Source organism: Rhopalosiphum padi, chromosome 2 (assembly GCF_020882245.1).
Source record: "Rhopalosiphum padi isolate XX-2018 chromosome 2, ASM2088224v1, whole genome shotgun sequence".
Lineage (NCBI taxonomy): Eukaryota > Metazoa > Arthropoda > Insecta > Hemiptera > Aphididae > Rhopalosiphum > Rhopalosiphum padi.
In genome coordinates this window covers 26,294,823-26,321,526 of record NC_083598.1, presented here as the reverse complement: position 1 = coordinate 26,321,526, position 26,704 = coordinate 26,294,823, and the positions used below count along the sequence as shown (strand labels likewise).

The 26,704-nt window shown below is 31.7% G+C and overlaps 2 protein-coding genes and 1 long non-coding RNA gene across 8 annotated transcripts in view; 2 read left to right on the top strand and 1 right to left on the bottom strand.

Moving 5' to 3' along the window:
• Window positions 1-17,091, top strand: part of LOC132922485 (epidermal growth factor receptor) — a 77,665-nt gene extending 60,574 nt beyond the window's left edge. For 2 of the 5 annotated variants that reach the window (XM_060986039.1, XM_060986040.1), the window contains exons 2-18: window positions 145-623; window positions 10,059-10,394; window positions 10,467-10,792; window positions 10,903-11,100; window positions 11,159-11,460; window positions 11,523-11,758; window positions 11,816-11,948; window positions 12,017-12,305; window positions 12,417-12,782; window positions 12,876-13,018; window positions 13,091-13,370; window positions 13,493-13,790; window positions 13,860-14,090; window positions 14,172-14,455; window positions 14,564-14,783; window positions 14,918-15,100; window positions 15,398-17,091. In XM_060986039.1, the coding sequence (XP_060842022.1) occupies window positions 485-623; window positions 10,059-10,394; window positions 10,467-10,792; window positions 10,903-11,100; window positions 11,159-11,460; window positions 11,523-11,758; window positions 11,816-11,948; window positions 12,017-12,305; window positions 12,417-12,782; window positions 12,876-13,018; window positions 13,091-13,370; window positions 13,493-13,790; window positions 13,860-14,090; window positions 14,172-14,455; window positions 14,564-14,783; window positions 14,918-15,100; window positions 15,398-15,714 (4,281 nt within the window). In that variant the 5' untranslated portion in view covers window positions 145-484 and the 3' untranslated portion in view covers window positions 15,715-17,091. The remainder of the gene's footprint in view (window positions 1-144; window positions 624-10,058; window positions 10,395-10,466; window positions 10,793-10,902; window positions 11,101-11,158; window positions 11,461-11,522; window positions 11,759-11,815; window positions 11,949-12,016; window positions 12,306-12,416; window positions 12,783-12,875; window positions 13,019-13,090; window positions 13,371-13,492; window positions 13,791-13,859; window positions 14,091-14,171; window positions 14,456-14,563; window positions 14,784-14,917; window positions 15,101-15,397) is intronic. The other 3 variants (XM_060986042.1, XM_060986041.1, XM_060986043.1) reach the window with 3 other exon arrangements.
• A 6,415-nt stretch (window positions 17,092-23,506) lies between these two features.
• On the top strand, window positions 23,507-26,690 carry LOC132919786 (nucleoside diphosphate kinase). Of its 2 annotated transcripts, XM_060981633.1 has the most exons (5): window positions 23,507-23,724; window positions 25,250-25,410; window positions 26,080-26,181; window positions 26,242-26,354; window positions 26,424-26,690. In XM_060981633.1, exons 2-5 carry the CDS (start codon window positions 25,276-25,278, stop codon window positions 26,545-26,547), a joined length of 474 nt encoding a protein of 157 aa, XP_060837616.1. In that variant the 5' UTR covers window positions 23,507-23,724; window positions 25,250-25,275; the 3' UTR covers window positions 26,548-26,690. The 2 variants fall into 2 exon arrangements, with proteins under 2 accessions (XP_060837616.1, XP_060837615.1); XM_060981632.1 differs by lacking the exon at window positions 23,507-23,724 and having other exon boundaries at window positions 25,144-25,410.
• LOC132919787 (uncharacterized) lies at window positions 25,689-26,184 on the bottom strand. The gene is made up of 2 exons (XR_009660671.1): window positions 26,047-26,184; window positions 25,689-25,967 (listed from the first exon to the last, which is right to left on the bottom strand). It is a non-coding gene; the product is annotated as an uncharacterized LOC132919787 (long non-coding RNA).
• Window positions 26,691-26,704: the final 14 nt, after the last annotated feature.

Genomic DNA, 26,704 nt, shown 5'->3' with positions numbered 1-26,704 from the left:
TTAAATATACGTTGGTCACGTCTCAAACAATGGCCTACATTTGTTCGCACTGAATACATTTTTTTTCCTCGTCGCATCGTCGAGAAATTAAAATAACAAACTCTATACAGAATGTGTGTGTGATGTTTTTTTTTTCTTTTACAGAACCGATAAGGCGCCCGTGGCTCAGTCCGAACCGGCATAGCAGCGCATTGCACGCGATATTAGCGCTCGCCGACTTCAGCTATTCGGTTTTATCCAGTAGGCACAGATCCCGCGGGGACGTAGTGCGTCGTGGAAAAATAAAAATCCCGAATGCTCCGACGGTCGCGCTAACCCGTTCGTATAATATACATAATATATAGGTATATATAGATACCGTCCGCGTCGCGTCAGAACGGTGTAACACGCTCCTGTCACGAATCGTATTATCCAATCGACTATGTCGTGTGACGAGCGATGCGCCCGTGTAACCGCAGTCCGTGCGCTGTGATAACATGTTATCATGAATGCGGTTTTCCCGTCCGTTTTTCTCCGGCGACTATGGCGGTGCAGGCTGTTGCTAGTTGCCGTCCTGGTGTTCCACGCGGCCACGGCAACAGCGGCCGGCGTCGAGAAAACGTCCGAATTCGTCAAAGGAAAAAGTAAGTGTTGTTTTCCGATGCTCGCGGTGGTGCATGTGTATAACTACCTGTACATAATGTTATGCTTATGCTGTTTATAATATTTATATATATATATTGCTTATTGCCCGCCTCCTCCCACCAACGCCCAAAGAGTTGCAAAGAGATATTTTAATAGCCTCTCCTACACTTGTAATTACTAATTATTGTTTGTAATATTGTAATGCAAACTGTACTTAAATATAACTATTAATAAATGTGTTCTTATTGAGCGTTTGTCAACTGTATATTTCACATTCATGTGAGCGAAAGACGGTAATTGATATAATATTGTTGCTAAAATCACACGATATATTATTATGTGTACATAAAGAAATAAATTTGCTGTTGTTAAATCAATAGATGTGCAAAAGCTATGAAAAAATCGTCGGTGTGTAAGGCATAATAAATTACGTACAATGTATATAATATATTATAATATATGTGTCGATATATTTTAGTGATGTGTTTTTATTTAATAACTAATTATGGTATAACTATAGAAACGTCTTATCTTATAACTTAATTACGTTTATAATAATACTAAATGTGTTTTATTAATTGCCTTGTTAGTTAAGTTATAATATTAATATATAATATGTTGATTTAATTACCTATATACACGCATAAAAGATGAACAAAACAAAACTGCAAAGTTCCTAATAACAGAATCGAGTATTGCGAATTTGCAAATAGTTTCCTTAAAATTAATTAGATGAGATAAATTCGTTATTCAAATTAACTCAATAACTCTAAAAATAAACTCATAGACATACACAATTTTTTTTTAGTCTGAGATTTCAAGTTTAAATTTCCTACTTTTTACTGCAACCTAATATAACATAATACGTATTTAACGTATATTATTAGCCATATATAATATTATTAGTCGCATCCAAAAATATTTTCTTTTGTTTTTATCACATTTTGGAAATGTTTTTGTAAACCATAAATATAAATAATAATATATATGACATCGGTACCATAATATACTTTAGTTTATACTATAGTTTTCGGCTAATTTTGTGTTCTGCCGAGCCTGCAGAGGAGTGCTCGTGTAAGTAGTCTCGTGACGGCACACGCACACCGTTAAGAAGTTGGCACAAATTGCGTATTCAGCTGATTCTCGGCAAATCGTATATTCTTGTGTAGGTTTATCCTATAAGTATTTGGTATACATGTTTTTATTATTATATGAATACGTGTTACCAATCGCCTGCGAAACGTGTCGAATGCAATCGCGGCGGTCGTGAACACGACATCAGTTTTTGTTGCAACGTCTCCCTCATGATGTGAATGTGTGTGTGTATGTGTGTAAGTACCTATACACTAATATAGTGAAAAAATTCATGCGATAAATCCCTGGTTAGTATTATTTTTTACGGTGTAGCCATTATAATATTATATTAGCTATGGAAAAATAGTATACCTAAATATATATAGTCCGACGTGCAGAATCAAACGCTACACGCGCGCATATGACAATTTATTTCTATTTTTTCCTGATGATTAAAATGTATTCCTTATTGTTTTACCCTTGTAACAATATAATTTATTTATGCGATTTCGAAACGATCGTATCACCGCCATATATGATTGCATATCCGTTATTACAATTAATATATATACCTATTTAGTATTTAATTAATAATTATTGTGGTATTCGTATTCGAATCGTTTAATACGACATATAAGGTGATTCTTTCACATCAACTGGGACCAACATTTTGGAGAGCCGTAGCCCTAATATTTTTTTTTTATTAATAATCTTCATATTTCTTCTACTAAGTTTGTATATTATTGTAATTGGCTTAAAATAAATATTTTCTTATGACTGCGATCATTATAATTTTATCAGTGTTTGTTATTAAAATTTTAAATTACTTATATTTCCTAAGATATTGCGTGATTCAAGATTTAAAAAAAAACATCTCTATAATATAATCGTAAATAAAGCACGAATTTATTTTACACTTAACTTGTGTATATAAAGGATAATTCGTAAAGCTCATCCCTTCTATCTTTTAATAATGCATTTATTCAAATATTGATTTTTGGAATTCTTAATAATTTATAAGTGCCTATTTAAAGTACTTATTAGCTGTGTTCTCAAAAGGATCTGTTATGAATACTTAGATTTTGTTACATCATCTAAAAAGTTCTATGTGGTGACACAAATAACTATAACTTTTTTTGCTGTATATTATTAAGTATACGATTTTATGTGTAGCCTTTAAATCGAAATTTAAACTTGTAGTTATTGTTTACTGAGTTACTAAATTTTTAAACTAAGGAATAATAATTATAATTTCCTGTCTAACGCTTTAACTTAAATTATAAAGTAGATGTAACATATTTTTGTATAGTTATTTTAAACTCTATACTTGAAAATAGAGTACCTATTTAAGTATACTTTACGTGGATATTCTGAATTTGAATTAATGTGTCTATGATTTAAGAAAACATTGAGTACTTTGGTGATTACCTTATATATTATGATATACTACAGAAACTAACAATTGGCTTACAATAAAAATTTTCTCAACATACTAATGAGCGGAAGGAAAAAGTATTTAAAATAAAAATTGATGTGATATAAGTAAAACTCGACGATTGTCCCACACGTTTACAATATTTAATATAGGTATAGGTATTTCTATGTTTATAGTTGTATATTTTATATGCACCATGTTCGAAACGGTTTTTTTTTTGTCTTACCAACTCGTGTGCGATTTCTGAACAGCTCACGAATCTCTTGCCCGTATTTATGTCGTGTAAAAGGGGTTTTGGACCGTGCTACGACCTCACGCGTCATATCGCGGACGGCAACATATTTTAATATAGAATATTATAAATAGTAATAATAACGAAGAATAAAATATAATTATTTCGGACATTGGTATAAAGAGGAACGGGTTTGCTGATGTGTGCGTATGAGATATTGAATTATAAAAATTAAAATGTGAAAAAATTCACGCTTGACTGAACCGCGAATGCCGTAAAGAATATAAGAACAGCTTGTTACCCGGTTGGTACACGCGTCCATTCGCGTTTGACGGGCCACTTCACAGCCGACATGTTGTATATAATGTACATAAATCTTTCGAAATGTTGGAAATTAATTAAATATACACTTTTTTTATAATATTCTTGTAGGTGCTATGATGACCGTTTGTTTCGATTTGTCTGCCTACTTGAGTTATATTTTAAAAAAAGGTAGAAAAAACTTTTGATGAATTCCCCATACTGGTTTTTGTATTAAATTTTTGAATTAATTTTCGAGATACTTTCAATCATTACAAATGTAGGTACTGGTGAATAGCGACGTTCGTTAATTACATTTGAATATTTTCTATAAAAATATATACACGTGCATAACAAACCACTTGAATGATCATTGCTTTCAATATAATATATTAAGTTGTACAGGATCATTTTCCCGCAAACATTTTTCTAACGCGCATATTGATATAAAAAACCTTGTAATCTATTCAGTTGTTGCCATAACGTGTCTAAAACGTAAATATACGTCATGTAATAATATAAGAAACCTTATAATAATATAATAATATACATCTAACAACATTTATATAAATGTTTTTGTATATGTAAACCATTTCAAGTACCTACATGGCTACATATTATATTTGTTATTTTAATATCATAAGTCATAACTCGAGGAAAGCAACTACATATAATATGTAGGTACGTGTATAATGTACCTTCATATATTATTAGGATAGTTATATATAATAATACATACAGTGACTTACTGCGACCAAATTTATTTAGCGTCCGAGTTTTAACTCCACCACCACCTGCAGCAATATGTTTGAATATATTATTTTATTTTTGTATTAGCTATAATTTTGTATACCTACGTTGTCCGAGACTATATCATAGTATTACTATTTACAACCCTATCCCTATGTATATAATTATTACGGGGTTGTCGTTTCCTTCGGCGTCAAACGCATTGTTATTAGGTAGATAGGTACACTTTTTTTATAAATAGTATAATAATAACCTATTTGAATAATTATGTATATTTTTGTTGTGGTTAATTTAATTTATGTATATCATCGTAAATCATGTAACCCCTACACGGTTCAAAAATCATTGCTCTTTATATTATACATAATATTAGACCGTAAGACAACAGATATCGTTTTGAATCTACGTAATACGTGCACCTAATTTGAGTATATAGAATATCATAATATTATATTAATCGTTGTGTACGTGTCAGAAATCAAAATCGTATAATTACACCTCGAGGGTTAGTTCGTTTTCAAATCTATGCATGTATACGCGGCGGCGGCGGTTCTCACGAACATCGATGACGATACTGAGATCGTTTTTTTAGTGTCCAGCCGTTCTATTATATTATAATATATTATAATACAATCGTTGTTGTAATTTTTATCAAAAAAATCTCGCCCTTAGGGTAGTGGTGGTGGTTGTGTTGTCGATGGAGTGAGCGGGGGAGGGGGACACTCTTGGGCTAGTCCTACTCTTCATATCCCTCAAGCGCAGCCAACCGCGTGTCCTTGCACTTGCAAACGGGAGACTACGATTTATACATAATATTACTGCGTAATGGTCCTTGCTCCGCGCGTAGAACAAAAACAAAAATATAAAAATCTGAGTGTGCAGAGAGGAAAAGAAATATAATGAAAAACCCTACTCGTACACACATATACACGCGCACACAAACACACACACACATATAATTATTATACACAAAGCCTCCGGGGACGATGACTGGGCACATACCTATCCACTCGAAGCGTACCGAATACCATGTACCACATATCGTACGCATTATTATTAATATTATTATTGTACTCGGCGGCGACGGCGGCGGCCGGTTTTAGGTCTGTATGCCCGCGTGTTCAGTGTTGTGTTGTGTGAGTGTATATATGTGCACCGGTGGCCCCCAGGCTTGGTCGGGGTTCTCCGCCGCGTGTTTGCTGCAGGTGGTTCTAGTGTATTATATTTTTATATTTCTTATAATATTTCTCTCGCCGTGTTGCGTACAGGTAGGGATAATATGATATAGCCCGGTGGTACAGACTCGTGTGATCAAGTCGTGTGCGTATGGGTATTATGTACAGTAGGTATATAATAAATAATATTGTATTTTTTATACTGTAAACGCGTTGTTGTTTCTCGTCCAACGAAAATATTATTATTCCTTATCAGATAATATATAAAATATAATATTATAGTAATATTATAATTATTCGTCGTCGCTGTAATGACTGATAAAACCGGTCCATCGAAATGCAGTGTGGAGACGGACGAAACTGCGGCTGTTGAGGCCGAAAACGATCGCTATCGCGACCGACGGATCGCTCACAACCTCCCCTCGACCCGACCCACAGCACACAGCTGCCACACCACGATCAGCGCCAATACACCGGCGGTCCGCACTCGTGTGTTTCCAAATCTCTTTTATTACACGTGTTTTGAACAAAATATATACAAATTTTGTAAGTGTTAAATCCACCAGTTCGGCGATGAAGTCCACCGTCCACGAAATAATCGTGTATATACTAATGTGTAAAAATATCATTACGGGTGGCCTTGAACGGGTCGCGCATTTTTGTCGACTACCACGACGTTGATTGGAATCCGTGTCGTGCGTGTAACGCAAAATATAATAAAAGATTATAATATTATAATATTATTTATATTAATACATATCTAAATATTCGTATATTTATACATGATCATTACACGTAGATCAAAATATTATCATATTATATTATTACAGTACGTGCGTTTGAAAGTGTGCGATGACGGTATACTATATGATTCCGAGAACCGGCGACCCACCTATAATGACGTATTTGACGTATTATGTACTATTTTATTAGCGTCGTGTTCCGAGTAATACCGGGACGAAAACAAGGGTAAAGATTTTTTTTTTAAATTCAATCCCGTATAACTACATTTCCAAAGTCCTGTGGTCCACGAAAACGTGTCGGATTCACGACGAATATAAAATTATATAACCAACAAATCACACGACATATGAAATACATAATATTATATTGCTATTGCGTATCGTTTTGTGAAAACCCCAAAAAAGACAAATACCTACCCAAAGAGTTAAACATTTTTAAATGTTAATGTTTGCCAGAAGAAATTGTAATTTTGCTCTTATTACTCTTATAAAATATAGCTATACGGCTTAAAGATTTCATATATTAATATCAATATTTATTATAAATTATAGTATGTACAAGTGTTATAGGTATTAGATACAAATTTATAATATACGAATACGTTGATCCAACAAAACGTGTTTAAATTAAATCACTACTACTTATTTGTGGTTTGTAGTTTAATTGCAGTCTTCAGCATTATTTAGTGGAGTTAAAAATTCTCGTTCTGACATTCATAACATGAAATATGTATTATCTGTCAATTAAATATTAAAATACTGGCCAAAGATTTTTTTAAATTACAAAATTTAATAAATAATAAAATTCGTATTCGTGCAATCTGATAAGTTAATTAAGAGTTGTCAACGTAGAAACAGTTATAAAAAAAACTTTGTACGATTGTTGTTTACATTTTATTTAAACAAAAATGTTTATATGTTTAAAATATCATAGTTTCATTGGTACCTATTGGGGCCAAACTGTTTACGATGTCATTCGAAAATAGTTAAAAATATAACATGTTTGAGAAATAAAAGTGCATAATAATATGTCTGATTCTCAGATGTTATAAACAGTTTATTATATAGGTATATAAAAGTATAATATTACCTACTTGTATAGTTCATTACATATTCAAATATTTGTAAATATTTAAAACTGCTTAGTGAGTGGCAGTTTGTAATCGAATTGTTTTTCAAATTCAGTTTCATTGGTTTAACACTTCATCATTTGACTTAAGGTGTTACAAATTATTTGTTTAAGGCGATAAACTGTTGTTATAAAAATGTAAAATAAACACAATTGTCAACTCCTAATTTAATTACCACACTGATGATGTTAAAATGGTATGTTAATTTTTTTCATACTTCATAATATGTACTATTACTACTCATTGGTATGAGTTTGTAAACTTTTTTTTTCTTTTGAAGGCCAACAACTTAAATTTTATAAAGTGAAAAGAAAAAACATTAAAATCATATGTAAATCAGATGGAAAAATTCAAAAATGTTAAATTATAATAATCTGAAAAATGTATTTCCTATTTCAAACTATAGTCTCCTCATATTTTTAAAGACACCCGTCATGACAATAGGGAAAGTATTTAAAATTGACTTTACTAGAATTTGACATATACGCGTAATATTATTAATATTGGGTAAAATATTATTTTTTTAAATACTCCTTTTTAAAGTAATATCTTTTATACATTTATCTATGTCTTACACATAATACAAACTCACAAAATATTTTAACGATTTTATTTCTTCGAGTTTTGATTATTGTAAAGAAACAGACAGACGTGGGCGTACGTCAGTTGCATTTTTTTGTGGGATCCCTCACCACGGGACATCAAAGTAATTTTAAATCTGCAGTGCCGGATAAAAATACCTTAGACCCCTTGCGGATTATACCCTATCAAAAAATGAATTTAATAATATTTAAGAAATATTAATTCTTATTAATAATAATTTTGACAACTTATTAAGTACCTACTTATACACATATTATATTTTCCCCTAAGACTTAATAATATTAATAAATTATGCATTGCAAAGAGATTAGTGGATAAAATAATGTTAAATGATGACGATAATACCGACTAATACCTATGTGATTAATCGATGTAAACGGAGAGGAGAAATACTTTTTAATATAATAATAAATATATAGTGACTTCAGTGTTTTCAAAAACTGAAGGTATCCGTTTTAAATCTTGAAACCAGTTCTTTACTCGCTATAAAGCAATAATAATCTACTATATGATGCTTTTTGTGGATAAAGCAATACTCCAACGAACGTTAAAATAACATGAAATCAAAACCGGTATTTTCAATTACTCGCAAATTCTTTAAAATTTAGTAGACCGATAAAAGCCACATTGTACTGTAAATTACATCGGCAAAGAACTCACGACTGGTTTCTTAAATCAAACTCAATTAAAAACCTTTTCGTGCGAATCGCTATAGTTTAAAATACAAATCGAGCTCAGTTAGCATTTAAAGACCGTAGACATATTTTATGATAATATCAGAAACGTTCGATAATATAATGTTAATAGCTTCTACTACACGTGTTGCTGTGTTATCGCAGGTGCTTGTGTGTACCTGTAGCATATATTTCCGAGTTAATTGGCTTGCATTTCGTTATACAAATGAGTAAAATCTTAAAAGTGTAGACTGCAATAATAAGAATAAAAACGATACATTTCTTTGTAATTTAGTGTATTGTATTATATATTTTTTTAATTGTAATCTCGACAATGAAAATTCTTTTTCTTCATTGTTATTGGCGGCAAATGGTACGGAATATAAGAAAATGACTAAACAATCAGACTGACATTTTATCGGACCAGATACGTATTGATATCAAACTGTAGGTACCTGTTGTTATTTTTCCCCTTCTATATAATACAATATCGTCTAATTTATATCGAGTCGGTCATCGTCAGCAAACCGCAGAGGCTCTTGTAGTGTGTCTACATTTAACTACTCCGAAATAAATAGCAAAAAGCACGAGCTCAATACATACGTACATCGATCAATAGTCAATACCCAGAGGGAACAAGACATTTTTTAATTAACTGTTTCTATTAGAACTTTGTATTGTGCGCTTTGGAATTCGATCTTTGGTGGAAGGAGTAGCAGAGTAGGAAAAAATATACTGCTTTTTGGCGCCTGCAGTGCGATGGATTTTAATTAAAATGTTGATAACACAACGCCCGATTTGCTGCCTCCTATTGCCTTACATACGCACACTATATTATTCCATTATTGTTACTATTATTAATATTACCATCGACGACGACGACAACAATGCGTAAACGTAACAATAACGTGAGAATGACTAGCGTCGTCCACATCATCATCATCAACATCATTGTTATTTGTTGTTGTTTGGAGGGTACTCAAAACCGTCGCGGTCACACATACCATTGCGTGAGGATTAATACAATTATTATGGGAGGATATGTCGTGTGTATGTTTGGTGGGGTGGTGAGCGAGGCGTATAAGAAAATCTTGAAAGGATTAATATTATTTCCCGATCGAAAGGAGTTTCCGCGATGGAATTCATAAAAAAAAACATAATTCTAGTGAAAGTATTATAAAATAATATAATTAATAACTACACTACCAAAAAAACTGTTCACTATGGGATGGTTATTTATACATATCCAATATCAAATCTAAGAATTTTAAATTTTTTTACATGTTATTAAATTTTGATTTTATTCTAAACTTTGCAGTATGTATTGGTACCAACGGTCGTCTGTCCGTGCCATCAAATCGGGACCACCATTACCGGAACCTAAGAGACCGTTACACCAATTGCACTTATGTGGATGGCAATCTGGAATTGACGTGGTTACAGGACGAACACTTGGATCTGAGTTTTTTACAACACATACGAGAAGTTACCGGATACGTTCTGATCACTCATGTGGACGTCAACAAAATTGTGTTGCCTCGGCTGCAAATCATTCGAGGCCGAACTCAATTCAAATTGGCCGTCAAGGAAGAAGAATTTTCATTACTGGTCATGTTATCAAAAATGAACAATCTCGAATTGCCAGCTCTCAGAGGTAAGCGTTTCTATTATTTTTGAATGCATGTCATTTTTAATATCTTTTTACTCATGCAATACATTTGTATAGACATATTGGCTGGCAATGTGGGCATGATCGATAACTATAATCTGTGCCATATGCGCACCATTAACTGGGATGAGATCATCACTGGGCCGGGGGCCAAGTGGATGTACATGTATAATTTCTCGAACTCTGAACGAGAATGCCCACCTTGTGACAAGTCGTGTACGGGCGGTTGTTGGGGTGAAGGTCCGCACAATTGTCAAAAGTTCTCAAAGATCAACTGCAGTCCCCAATGTTACCAGGGCCGATGTTTTGGACCGAAACCTAGAGACTGCTGTCATTTGTTTTGTGCCGGTGGTTGTACAGGACCAAAGCAGAGTGATTGTCTCGTAAGTATATTTTAATATATTATGTATATAATAACTCGATCCTAAGAATATGTCCCAAATTACGTTAAATAAAATACATATATAATATGTATATGTTTATAATTTTAAAGGCATGTCGAAATTTTTACGATGATGGTGTATGCACTCAAGAATGTCCGGCGATGCAACGTTATAATTCCATAACTTACTCCTGGGAAACAAATCCAAATGGGAAGTATGCTTATGGCGCAACTTGCGTAAAAAACTGCCCAGAACATTTGCTTAAAGACAACGGAGCGTGTGTGCGAAGTTGTCCACCAAAGAAAAAAGTAAGAATTGTGCTTAATTTAATTTCGATACATTTTTCTAAATTAAAACTTGTTGTAGGCTGTTAATGGTGAATGTGTGTTGTGTGACGGCCCATGCCCGAAAACTTGTGAAGGCGTAGCCACAATCCATGATAGCAACATTGAGGGTTTTAAAGACTGTACCGTAATCGAAGGTTCATTAACTATCTTAGACCAAACATTCAAAGGTTTCCAACAAGTTTTTGCAAACTTTAGTTTCGGCCAACGTATCAAAGCTATGAATCCTGATCGTTTAGAAGTATTTAGCACATTAAAAGAAGTAACAGGCTACATAAACATCCAAGGATCACATGAAGATTTTAAAAATCTGTCATACTTTAGGTAAAGTTTTGTAAAATTACAATAGTAATAATATAGTGTTTAATTTAATTTTACTTCAACAGGAATTTGGAAGTAATCGGTGGTCGTACTGTTACCGAATACTTTGCATCATTGTATATTGTAAAGACTTCATTAACTTCATTGGGTTTGCGTTCATTAAAGAAAATTCATTCTGGGAGCGTTGCAATATTAGAAAATAAAAGACTGTGTTACGCCCAAACTATAGACTGGGAATCGATAAAAAAATCTTCAGAACATCCAAAGCTCTTGCAAAATAACAAAAATGAATCTCTTTGCAGTAAGTATTAATTTATGATTACTATTAAGAGTTTTTTTTTATGATGTACCTATATAGTTTTAGAAAATGAAATATGTGACCCGGAGTGTTCAAAACAAGGTTGCTGGGGCCCAGGACCGCATCAGTGTTTGTCTTGTAGGAACTTTCAGTACGACAATCGGTGTCTACCGAACTGTAGTCATGTACCTGGGTAAGTCAAACATTATAACTATGAGCTTTGATTTGATTCTAACTATTCTCGTTGTTTTTACTACTCAGGCTATACGAGGCTGGTGACAAGACCTGTGCAGCATGTCATCCAGAATGTGACGGTGGTTGTCACGGACCCGGTCCTGAACACTGTACATCATGCCGCAATCTCCTCGACGGTATTCACTGTGTATCTCAGTGTCCACTAAATAAATACAGTGCTAACCAGTCCAGACCTAGTGAGTGTTTGCCCTGCCATTTGAACTGTGTTGGAGGTTGCGGTGGACCAGACAATACAATTGGACCTAATGGTTGCCGATCTTGTCACAAAGCTGTTCTCAATGCTGATGCTTCAGTTGTAAGTATTTGGCTATTATTTATGTATTCTTTGATGGTTTATAATAAAACCTAAGTCTTATAAGTCACCCGTACGACCTTAATAATATAACTATACATATATTTTTTATAGGAGAGATGTCTACACAAGAATGAAACCTGTCCAAATGGTTACTATTACGAATGGGTTGGACCGTTGGAGCAAGGTGGTGCTGCTTTGCGTGCGTTGGCCGGCAAAGCTGTATGCAGAAAATGTCATCCACGGTGTTTGAGGTGCACAGGTTTTGGGTTCCATGATCAGGTCTGCCAACGTTGCGCGGGCTACAAACGTGGAGATCACTGCGCAGACGATTGTCCAATCGAGTATTATGCCACTACTAACAAGTTGCCGAATGGAGAAATAGAACGAGAATGCATGCCATGTGATATTCTATGTAGAGGATGTTATGGGCCACATGCATCTCAGTGCCAAGCGTGTAGACATTTCAAAATATTTGAGGTAAGTGTTGCTGCCAATTAATCGCAAATGAGTCAATTGTATACATAATTCCTAGTATGAAACTAATCCACGTGATCTATTTTAACATTTTAGCCCAGCGGCAATCCTTCAGATAACCATACAGCGTTCAACTGCTCTGGTCCTATTTGCCCGTCTTTTGCTCCATACAAAGTCTACACCAAGGACGATCCAGATCCATATTGTTCAGCTGACGACGTTAGAATGGCTTCTAAACTGTAAGTTTGCTGTCAAAACTTCAACTTAACTGATATTTGAACCTCCACGACGTTATTTTTGTTCGATTTTAGTAGTGATTCGGAGCAAATACCGTTGATCCTGAGCGCGGTTGTAGTGTTTACGTTTTTGGTGATGGTATTACTCATGATTCTTGTATGGCACTGGCGAAGACGCGCACGAGCCAAAGAAACGGCAGTGAAAATGACAATGGTGCTTACGGGTATGGAGGATAATGAACCACTAAGGCCTTCAAATGTTAAACCCAATACAGCCAAATTAAGGATAGTCAAAGAAGTAGATCTAAGAATTGGCGCCGAACTTGGAAATGGAGCTTTTGGAGTTGTGTACAAGGTATGATACAACATTAAATTCTTAATGTAGTGTTAATTAATTATAAATAATTACATCTATTATTAGGTATACTTACATAACTGAAAAAATGTATGAATAATAATAAAATTGTGTATCTATAGGGCGTCTGGGTTGTTGAAGGCGAGAACATTAAAATACCTGTGGCAATCAAAAAGCTACACAAAAAAGATGATACGTGTGGTTACGAGAATACCAGTAAAGAATTCTTGGATGAAGCTTACATAATGGCTAGTGTCGAGCACGACAATCTAGTTAAGCTGTTGGCCGTATGTATGACTTCTGAAATGATGTTGGTTACTCAGCTCATGCCACTCGGGTGTCTGTTGAAGTACGTACGAAACAACAACGATAAGATTGGTTCAAAAACATTCCTAAAATGGTGCACACAAATAGCCAAAGGTAAAAAACTTAAAAAAATAAATGCTAGTATGAACTACAGGTGTTCTAAATTTGAACAATTTTATTCAGGCATGGCGTATTTGGAAGAAAAACGACTAGTGCATAGAGATCTGGCAGCCCGAAATGTGCTTGTGCAGAACACCAACTGCGTGAAGATCACCGATTTCGGTTTAGCCAAACTCTTGGATGTTGACCAGCTAGAGTACACTGCCGATGGTGGTAAGATGCCTGTCAAATGGCTAGCGCCGGAATGCCTTAAGTACAGGGTGTTCACGCATAAAAGCGATGTATGGGCGTTTGGTAAGTTGACTTTCGCTCTTATACAGGGTGGTTCACTCAACAACATTAACAATTTTTCACGTTAATTTTTTTGGTTTACAGGTATTACCGTATGGGAATTGTTGACTTACGGCAAACAACCATATGAAACAGTAGACAAGAAAGAAGTTTTAGGTTTACTGGAGAAAGGCGAACGATTACCGCAACCTCCTATTTGTACTATTGATGTTTACATGGTAATGGTTAAATGTTGGCTAATAGAAAAAGATAGTCGGCCTAGTTTCGAAGAACTTGCTGACGAATTCGCCAAAATGGCAATCGATCCGGGTAGATACCTGGTCATACCGGGTGATCGTTACATGAGGTTGCCGTCATACTCCTCGCAGGTAAGTGTTCGCCGCCTAAAAGTGGTCAACGATTATGAGTGAAAAAGTTTTCACTTTGCCCGTCGAATCGCTTATTTACGGTTTAATTAATTATTGTTGATCATATAGGATGAAAATGAGATACTATCGAACCTGGCGACAGAAGGTGCAGATATGAGTATAATGGAAGCCGATGAGTACTGCATGAACCCAAAAATGGGCAACAGCATGCCGGGACCGTCGAGGCTGGGATCGAGTAGTACGGCGGGTGCCGACATGCTAGGATCTATGCACGGCAGACATAACTGGGATCGCGAGCTCAGAAAATTCGGTGACATACATCGACTAGGTAATGATCTATTTTAATAATTAAATAACGATTATAGGTAAATCCCAGGTGATCGTTGTTTCATTCGCAATATCGTGCAAACAGTTATAAAAATAAAATATTATTGACCCTCAATTGTGTTTTTTTATTAATAGATTGTGATACTTCCGACGATCTCAGTAATGGAAGCAAGGCACAAGTGGGCACGTTGAAATTAGACTTGCCCTTGGACGAGGACGATTACCTAATGCCGTCCCCAGCCAATGACGAAATCGACAATAAACGTCGGCACGCGCCTGCCAACTATATCGATTTGATTGGTCACCAACACGCTGAAGGTAAATCATCTTCATTCTTAATATCTTATATTATACACGATAACATTGAAAGAAATTGAATTGAAGAAAGAAATTGTGGTAGATATATTATATTATTATAGTTAATCAAATAATCATTTGAAAATTTTAATGAAAGCCTGTGAGCCACTAAAGCTAGGAATTATTCAGCTTTCCGAAATCTTACAAACTACAAACTTTGTTCCCAATACTTAACTTGATCTTTTATCGTATCGATAATAATTTCTTGCCGCTGAACGGTGATTTATTTTTTTATAATAAATATTATTACATTTACAGCAGAATACGCAAACGGTAGCCTACCAAGACCTCCTGGTCTGACCAAAAACTACCAACCAGACTTCTTGCCAGTCCAGGTGAGCAGTGTGGACAACCCGGAGTACCATTTGACCGGTGGCGAACCTTCTGCCGCCGCACCATCTACAGTCTCCGGTGACGGTAGCGGTTCTGTTGAGGCATCCTGCGAACCGCAGTCACCCGCGCCCACCCCTAACGGTCGTAGTCTGGAGGACGAGTCTGACCACGAGTACTACAACGACTTTGATCGGCTGCAAAGAGAGCTTCAGCCGCTCAGACGAAACGAAACAACCGTTTGACGAACGGCTACCAAACCCCACCCACACCCGGTGGCGTCGAACTATTTTGTAGACGTTTAAGTTTTGTTCTGTTAACTCGTTTTTAAGAATTATTAAGACAATTATTATGAAATGACACATGAAGCGACAAGTTTTATTTTAATTTTATTCGATATATTATCATAATATGTGTATATAATATTGTTTTATTTATATTTTTATTTTTAAAACTATTTATTTGTATAACGCTGTGCCATTTTCTATTCCGACTGTACATTATATTATTATTTTTATTATCATTATCATTTGATAACTGTAAAGAAATATTTTATACTAATTGTAAGGTTCTTGTTATCGTTAGCGTATACAACAATTTTATTGTGTAATATGACTGTGTAGTTTGCCCATAATACAAGTAGCAAAACGGATCAAACAAAGGAACCGTTTTCCTCAGAGTTAATGTACTTAAAAATAAATCAAAATTGTATTTACTCCAAAATGAAAACCGATTGCCTTTATGATATATGTGGGCAAACAAATATATGTATAAATATATTTTTTTAAAGGCTGTGATATTTATTTAATTTATGTAAATATGTTTTACTCGAAACTATTCGAAGCATATAAATATTTTTATTGTATTATTCGCATACATGTTAGGTTTAAGAAAACAATAAACTATATATTTTTTCATTGTAATTACTATTAACTACGGCAATATTTTTGTTTTATTATACATTATAATATAGACTTTTACCGAACATATTATGTGCATGAATGGGCATACATAATTACCAGCTATGTATTAGTTTATGTTGTGTGACCTATTCAAACTATAGATACCTACTTATAGGTTGATACATGGAGATTTTTAAACTGACCTGGTGTACTTATATAATATAATTTAAACCTTGATTGTATAATTTTTTTTTTTTTTAGATCTCTTAATTTTCCATGTATCATTATAACTTATAGTTGTAGTTGTTAGATTAAACATACAAAAACAATACTTGCCATCGGCTACACACATACTGGGTATGAATTTTAACACGTTTGATCTTTATGTCTGCTTGTGGTTAGAATAAAATACTATTTTTTATTAGTTTTTATAAATTTACCTTTTACTAGTAAGTGCCATTTATTTAATGTGTTTTCTATCATGAATATTAGAAAGTGAATTACTGTACGGTTGCTATTATTATTACATTTTTTTTTTACTGTAATGTTAATCTTTAATAAGTCTGTTTGGTAGGCGTATTGTGTGTGATTTATAAACTTATGCGTGTTTATATATATATATATATATATATATATATTATATTGTGTACTAACACGTATACTTGTAATATTCATTTTGTAAGTCTGTAAAGTGTCAATAAAAACAAGTTGATCATTAAATATGTATTGATTTTTAATTGTATTTTTGATTTATTTCTAAGTAACTGTCGTAAATCATAATATTGCATAGAAATGGGGATATCTGGAAATCGAGAAGTTTTCTAATGACAGATATATGTGTGTGTGATTTTTTATTTATATTTATTGACAAACCATTTTTTATACAAAATTATATTTTATAAATTGAACTTCAATATTATTTATTTATTTATAAATTACACTGGATCTTGAATATTAAGTATGTAATTAAAGTTACAACAAATTAAGGTACTTGCAAATAAACTAAAGTTAATTATAAAAAAAAGTTATAGAGAACAAATTTTCAAAAAGAGGAGTAGTATTATGTATTTATGTTCTATATGCAGTATAAAAAACCCAAATGAAATTCGAGGTCATGCATTTGAAATATTTCAAATTATCTTTATTCTTGAACATATTATATATAACATTAAAAACAATTAAAATTTACAACACTAAATAATTAATAATGGTATAGATTTTATGCCATATAGGAGTAAAGATGGAATTATGTATCTAATTTCAAATTGACCAAAGATGATATATTTATCCAATAAACCATTCAAGACTCAGATTAGGACACAATTTATTTCCTTCTGATGCTTTTTACCTTTCCCGAAATAAATTTTTATATGTTATATTTAAATACTATACATTGTTTATAACAAATGTTTTATTTTTATTTATGTAAATTAATTTAGTTGTTGAGCTGTAATAAATTTAGATATTGTAGTCTATTAATAATAAAAAAAAATCTATTTAAAAAAGTACTTAAGCAATTTATATAATACCTAATGGCTACTGTGAGGGATCAAGTGATTGAAAACATGAAGATAAGCTTAATAAAAAATAGGAGAGTGTCTACTGTCTATATAGTATATACGAGTAAGTTCAGCACATTAGTCACTTAAATTATCTAACAGAAATTTCTCTGTTTCCTATTTGTTTTGTTGAAACATTATACAAAATTTACTATTCATCTAATGTTATAATATGGAAAATATAGAATAAAATTATCAAAAATGCTACACTTTATTATAAAACTGAATATTGATTTATGAAAATATTATGGTCAATGTCCCAATCCATACACTGTTTACTGCTAAATATGATTTTTGTTTTGTATCGTAAAATATCTTAAATCATCATTATTTTCAATAACCACTTGATTATGAGTGTTATGACCATACTTCTAATAATATTAGTGTATGGTTGCTATTTTAAGACAATAGCTCTAGAATGGAGTATACTGAATACGTACATCCTTATTTATTGTGATTTTTATTTAAATATATAAATTGACTGGCTTAATTGTTTAATTATTATTAATGTATGTGTACACAATAGATCAAAAATACATAATACTACTAATGTCCTACATAAAAATAGCTGTACTTATTTTGCATATTTTCATTTGTCACCAATTGTTGTTTAAAGAAAAGTTTTATAAATATATGTAATATTATGTGTGTACTTATTGATAATATCAATCCTCAACAATTTTGAGAAACAGTGGTAATGGTAATAGTCACTGTGCAGCCTCCATCCCTTGGAGAAATTATATATTTGTAATGTTCATACCCGAAATACCCCCTTGGGCCTTGACAAAGTCTTAAAGCTACTGATTGTAGTTTTTTTAGCGCCCGAGTCATTGGACCATATTATACAAGGAGTTTTAGTATAGGCAACTTACATGACACATTAAATAAAAATTCAAAACTATTCTATAAGTAATTAACAGGTGGTATCATATCATTACCACGAATGATTATTGAATAGTCGTGAAATTTAATTTAAATGGTACTTTAATATTGGAGTTTTTTCCATATTATTATAAATTATAATACAATAAATTGTCCATAGTATTCCTACGATGTGATTTTTATATTTATATGTTTAAAATATTAAAAATTAGCAGCATGAAATAATGTAGTGTTTATGTTTGTTATTAATTTGTTTGTAGTTTTTTTTTTGTATGGAAATTTCTTAGACTATTTGTAAGTCAAAAAATATGAAGTAATACTAATATGTTTTTTTCACCATAAAATAATTGCGTTGACATACTTTTAAAGAGTATAACAGTCGTACGATTATAATACAGTAAGAAAAATTATTTCTAAGTATTTATGCTTCCGGAAAAATACGTTTTTTCCGACTTTTTACGTATGTATATTGTACAAAAAAGGATAATTATTAAATTTGAGATTTTTTTCATCGGACTTTTGTTCGGGAATTCGTTATTTATCCATCACTTCTATATTTATAAAATCACTGAATTGAGTGAAAACAAATAAAAATAAAATATTTTATATAATGTAGACAATATTATATAATATGTTATTGTTATTATGTTTCGAAAGCCTATAATTTTGTAATTCTGTAAATATAGATGGAATGGAATAACATAAAAAAACATCGTTAAAAACATGCAATACTTATGAGCTATAAGTATTCATTTATTTTAAATTTAATATACAAATATATACATTAAAAAAACTTAATTTCTAAATTTTGTAGTATACAGTCTTCTATTTTATATTTCTTAATTCATAATCTACAAAATTATTTCCAAATGTTGTGTATCTTCTTTCGTTAAGATCATTTATATCTGACTTTGAATAACAGATACCCAATGAGTCTAAAAACTTTGCTGTTTTTTCATTTTTGATTACATTAGTGTTTACATTTTTATTCTCTTCACTTATAAATAAGCCATACTTAACAGTTAGCTTTTTGTAATTATTTTCATTTGTCAAATTTTGATGTAAAACAATAATCTTAAAATTTAATTTAAACCAATAATTGGTGCAAGGAAAAGATTCATTGTCTTTAAACATAATACTTTTGCTTTTTATATTGTATTTGAATTTTTCATGCTTAGAATCTATACAGTCAATATAATTTTTTTCATAAATATTTCTCAATTCTACTTCTACGTCATAGCTTGAGTATTTGGCTATATCGAAGACTATTTCTTCAGGTAGCCAATGTAGTGAAGTATTCCTCAATTTGTTTTTTATACAATCGACCCATACAGGTTTAGGACCTGTTATGTGGTACTTTGAGCAAAATATTTTTTTAAAATCCCTACAGTCATCACATAAAATAGAATTTGGACATTTTGAACCAATATTTTCCTCGTTTAAAAAGTAATTCATATCTTTCGTACACGGCGCTACTCTGGCAGTATAAAGAGCTACAGAGCCAAACAACAATTCAAATATTTCTGATATAACAGGTTGTAAACCCGCGAAATACGTCCATATTTTGATACAGTCGTCTTTTTTTGACGTTACACCACCCTTCATTTTCTATAAGGTATTGCTGAATCTTTAAACTAAGCGCCAATTTCGTTGTTGATGCGTGCAAACTGCTGTTCAGTGTTGCCACACGATAATTGTTGAAATCCTAAGATATTCTTTTATCCTTGTTTATCCTGAAACATTTTTTTTTTTGGTAACGTAGTTTCAGGACTATAATATACAGCTGCTGATATTTAGGTGGATTCAAAAATTACAAGACATAACCACGATTAAAGATAATACAATTTCCACCATAGGACAGAATTAAAGTATGTTTAAAATGAGTGGTTTTTTTTTTTTTATGTCTAGATGTTTCATAAACATGCATGGAATTTAAACGAGTGGTATTTTTTTCTGTTTTCATGGCAGCACTGATTTTTATCGTTTTTAATGTTGCTATCAGAGTTATCCGTCTGATTTTAAGATAATATGTTAATTTTGTTTGAGCACCGCATTTTTTTCGTCGCCTTTTATGAAATACCCGTTATTATCATATTATATTATTATAGTATTATACACAGTTGTATTATATACAATCTCCATCAACTATAGAAATCTTAAACCAACCTAAAAATATCTTTTATATCATTTTATTCAGATATATACTGTGAAACCTCCTCTAACGGACACCTCCCAATAACGGACGATTTTTGGGAACGAGAATATTTTCACTACTTTTCAATAGAAAATCCTCCGTATAGTAGAAAATTTACCCCCTCTGGATAACGGACACCTCCGAATAATGGACAAAATTTCAGTGACTTAGAGGTTCCGTTATTAAGAGGTTTCACTGTAGGTATATATCTATAAAATAATATTGTTTGTTTGATTTAGTATAATTGGTGTTCGGCATAATATATATTCTAATGGTTCTATTGTATTCTCACTTAAACCAGACGCGGATCTAGAAAATATTTACGGGGGAGGGGATTTTTGGTTTGGATCCACGTCAAACTTATACAAGGGATATACATCGGTTTTTTTTCTTTTTGAAGACATAAGTCCATAAATGGTAGAAGCCAGAAATATATAATGCAGTTAATATTACTAATTTACCTATTCAGAAGTCCTAATTTTTTCAACCAAGTCTCCAAAAATCAAAATTCCCGGAAAAGTAAAATCCCTCAAACCTGGCAACACTGCAACAGGGCACTGACGTGATAAGCGAAAAATTTATGGGGCAAGCCTGACTGCCTATAAGTGGATAACAATTTGCAATGTCGCTGATGGTGATATCTAGGAGTGAGGAGTCCAATTTCATTCAGATTGGACTACTGCAGTGTGGAAATTGTTGAGGTGTTGAATGTTGAGTAGACTGAATAGTCTTGATTCTTGAGTAGTGCTGAAATCCTCTTCAATTTTTTTTTGCTCCGGAAGACGTTTCGTGATTTTTTGGTGTTTAAATGTCCTTTTATTCCGCTAACTAGAGGTAGTTTGTTCAAATGGCACTGTTAATTTGTATGGTATATATGGTTTTTCACTAGGAGAATAGTGATCATAATAGTAATATTGTGTTTATATGACTAGAATTATTATTTGAATTAATTATTTGAATTTTATGATATTTTATAAATAGTTTTTTGTGATCGTTTTATAGCATAATTATTGAGTTGTTTCAGAAGTGCTATCTATTACACGTACTTAGAACTAGTTTCATTGACCTAGTCACGACGTGCATATTGTCCGCTAAGAGCGCTAATAAAGCCTATTTAAATTTTGCATTATTACGGTATAATTGTATACAATATGACTACTGAATACTAATAGTACTTTTTTTGTCTGATCAACAAATTGTAACTTTTTATTTACCTCATAGGCGTGCGCACGGTGGGTTCCGGGTGTGCCTAGGCGGGCACCCCCCGACATGTAATTGGGACCCTAAAATTTAAATCCTATAGCATATTGCATATATATGGGTTCGTATTTTAACTAATGTTACTAGAATAAAAATGGTAGTTTTTCTAAAATATGTCGTAAAAAAAATTATGTTTCGGGATAAAAATAATAATACAACGTAAACTATTTTAAATTTGCGTGATAAAACTTATTATGATTATAACAGCTAGATGTTATTGACTACAAAAGTAAAAATAATAAATAAATATTACAATTATCTTGAAAATAGATTTTAGGTCTAACTATCTATAATGAAATATATAATATTACTTGGTACTAGTAATACCACTGAATTCATTTTTTTTTTGGAAATGTAGGTACCTACAATTAAATTCTATCACAAAAAGATTAACATTCGTATTTCCTTTATTTGCGCATTACACTTTATGAATTGTTTGGCAGAGGAACTGATTTCTATAAAATGGTGTATACAACAATACTTAATGTCCTTTATATTTGAGGTGATACTACAGTAGACTGGAATAATTCAATAATTATATGCATAAATGATGTGTGTTAAACTCAATCTAACCAAATTGCAATAACCGAAAAGTAACAAATATTCTTATAACTAATTTTATAATAAATCAAACATACCTATTGTATTAAAGTGAACACTATTTAGGTATACCTATTTGTCAAAATACGACACTGATTGGACATATTTATAGTAGAATTTTTGGTTTCAACGGTAGGGTATTTAATATATTTTATCATAAACCGTAATCTCGAGTATGTATAAAAAATTGTTGTTATCATAGTTCAAGAGATCTGTCTTGGCCGCCTCCCACTCTAATAACAATCTATTAATATATCTTTTGAAATATAACTTATTGTTACGCTGTCCGGCGTGCGTTCGCCGATACAGAGTTACTCGTGATATAAATAACATAGGATGATCGCATTGGTTCAATCAGGTTCAAGTCAGCGCAATACGTCACCTGCTCACCCATATTAATAATATAGTATTATCATATTATTATTATTGTTGTTCAATTATTATTAAACACCATTGGTACGTCACGTTTCTGCCAAAGATTATGACCGTAAAAAAAATCCAATCATAAACCTTGTTCTTTGTATTGTGGCTTTTCAAAGCGTCAGTAAATTACCGGCTATAACGATCGTTTTGTTTGTATAGCAATTAGCAACCGCTGTTCGCTGATTGGTCCGTTTATCGTTGCCAATCCGTTGGGGAGAGCTTTGTCGTTTCGGAATTTGTACATTTCGTGTCATTAGTTTTTGGTTTATACACTCACTAGTGTCTAGTTCATTAGTTGAGGCAGATGAGACACTCTCAAGACTCAAGTCATTAATTTAGACAGTTTAGTTCAATACTCGTTGACGGCCTCACTACCTCCTTGTCGATCGCCCGATTTTTCATTGACTATATACGTACGAGTTTTCTATTTTTTTGGTGAGTACCACTCTTCGATATATTATTTTCCACCCATTGCGCAAAATATGTTGATATTATTAAAAACACTGGCTTGTAAGTTGTAGGTGTAACTTGTCGTTTAAAAGAATTATTAAATATTATATAGAATATAGAAATTAAATGTAGTGGTAGTCAGTGGCGTACTCAGAATTTTTTTAAGTGGGGTGTTAATGTGTTATATCATAATTATATGCACGAATTGACCTTTTTTTTTTCTAGTCCTTGTTTCATAATTTGAACAGATATGTACTTACTTTTTGAGGGCGGTGTCATACCTCCCTGACACCCCCCTGCCGGTAGTGGATCTAAATATTGTACAACTTACCATTAAAGAGTTGTTTTTTTAACTGATAGTTTTAAGTTTTTTACTTTTTTGAATGAACATATATTTTTAATTTTATATTTAAATATTTTTTAAGAGTTTTGATACATAAAAATCGAAATTTGAATAATAGTATAATAATACTTACAAGTTATAACTCATTAATCGTAGACTATTGTCTATTACACATTGTTTTAAATTTGTTTTTTCATTTCAAAATAATATTATTTTTAACTATAATTATATATATTTTTTATGAATTAATGAGTACTTTATAATTTCGTCATAACATTACGCTATTCTTGTATTTTTTTATTCATGTTTCTTCGAAGGAAAATCTGGTTGTGTTTAGTGTGTACTATAGTCTACAAGTATTTTTTTTCCGAAAAAAGCTAAATCTTTTTTTTCCTCTGAATATTCCAATTTTTATTACAAAAAAATATTACATATTATAAAATATTTTTGTCAATAAAACAATACCTAAACAAAATAAAATCAAACACATATTTTTGATGCTTTGTTTTTTTAAATATCGACTATAAATAAACAATAATATATGCAGCTTAAAACTCAGTATTAAATCCGATAAGCTAAATAAAAAAATTGTTCTTATGAACCACGAATAAAATCAACATTTATATTCGTACCATTCGTATAATTTCAAAATTTAAATCAAACATAATTTTTTTTTTTGCTTTTGGCAAAAATAGAGGATTGATCTACGACCTACCTATAAACTCTCTAAAGAACTGTTTATTTCGTGGAATTAATGGTCATCGGTCAACTTCTCGTATTAACTTTAAAAATTAAAATTATATTACCTATTAATTTTAAAGAACTGTTATAGTGTTATTAAACCTTATTTACGAATAATTTGCATATCTATAATATAAGATATAAAATGGTTAATGACATATTATACTTAATACTTGTATAGTTATATACTATTTCATAAAAATATATTTCCCTAAGTCGTTTATAATCTATCACTTTAAACAACGGCGTTGCGCTGTTTGAGACTTTAGTCAGCCAACGCCCACGTGTAATGATAATAATAATGATAATGATAATAATAATAGACAATAGTGTAGTTTTCCTACTTCGTCCATTACGTTTTTCGTGACTACATCAGTCGTGTAATAGTTATAAAGTAAAACATTGCTTTTTTGTTTTTTCTTGCAGATTGTGTTTGCTAATTATACAGAAAAATGAGTGGAGATGCTTATTCAGAACGTACATTCATCATGGTTAAGCCGGATGGTGTTCAACGCGGCCTGGTTGGTAAGATAATTAAACGTTTTGAAGAAAAAGGATTCAAATTGGTTGCAATGAAATTTATGTGGGTAAGTACCTACACCTAATTCTTAAATAACCATATTTATAACTTTTAAATAGACAATAACCATTAAATGCTTGAAAGTAGATTTGAAACTAAATAATAAACAAATACAATAGAGTGTCTCACTTATTCACATTAATTGGAACCATGGGTAGTGTACTAATGTAGATAATTGACGCTCTACTGTACTACTTATACATATTGTGCATTTTTGCATACAAATGTTATGGTATTTTAACTTTTAATATTTCATTTGATTAACAAATAAATTAAATGTTAATGTTTTAGTAATAGTTTTATTAAGTTCAAACTCGGGAATAAAAATATTATAATAGTAAATAGTATGTATGTAAAATTTTAAATTTATAACATAAAACTAATATTTTTTTTAAATTATTTTACATAAGCATTTAGTTTTTTGGCAATACATTATACTTTTAGTTTTTATAAAGAATATAAAAAATTTAATTAATAATAGTAGTCTGAGGTAGCTAAAAATAACTTTTGAATTGCTTGACTTTTTTTGTGTTAAGAACAAACATTAATTTTGTATATTTTCTCCTGAAAAATAAAAAAAAATATATCATACAACATATTATACAAGGTTAAAATTAATATTTTTAATTAAAAATTTGATTACGTTTTAAATCAAATTACTTATTATTTATTTCAGGCATCTGAAGAATTGTTATCAAAACACTATGCTGATTTATCAAGCAGACCATTTTTCCCTGGCCTTGTCAAGTATATGGCTTCTGGACCTGTAGTGCCAATGGTTATTAAACACAATGTTGTTTCCTTGAATAAAAATAATAAAATAATTGTCTTATTAAAGGTTTGGGAAGGATTGGATGTTGTTAAAACTGGACGTTTCATTCTTGGTGCAACTGACCCAAAAAACTCAAATCCTGGTACAATTAGAGGTGATTTATGTATCCAAGTTGGCCGGTAAATATTTCTTAAATCTATAACAATTTTTATTAATTGTAATTTTAAACTTTTCAATATTATTCTTAGCAACATAATTCATGGTTCAGATGCTGTAGAATCAGCCAACAAAGAAATTGCTTTGTGGTTTTCAGAGAAAGAAGTGGTATCATGGTCAAGGTCCAGTGATTCTTGGTTGTATGGTGAAAACTAAAATATACACCTATATAAGTATAAAGGTATAACATATACCTAAACAGTGATTTTTTGAGCTTATAAACAATTACTTGGTCAATAGTTATAATTTGGGTAGTAGAAATGTAATTATTATCAACTTATTTAATAACAGTTGCATTATGCTCATTTGCATT

What these genes read in the sequence shown, in the direction of transcription:
- LOC132919786 (XM_060981633.1), top strand. Translation starts at nt 25,276, where the DNA reads ATGAGTGGAGATGCTTATTCAGAACGTACATTCATCATGGTTAAGCCG. An exon ending in TTGCAATGAAATTTATGTGG is followed by an intron (nt 25,411 to 26,079) that starts GTAAGTACCTAC and finishes TATTTATTTCAG; the next exon opens with GCATCTGAAGAATTGTTATC. An exon ending in CTGGACCTGTAGTGCCAATG is followed by an intron (nt 26,182 to 26,241) that starts GTTATTAAACAC and finishes GTCTTATTAAAG; the next exon opens with GTTTGGGAAGGATTGGATGT.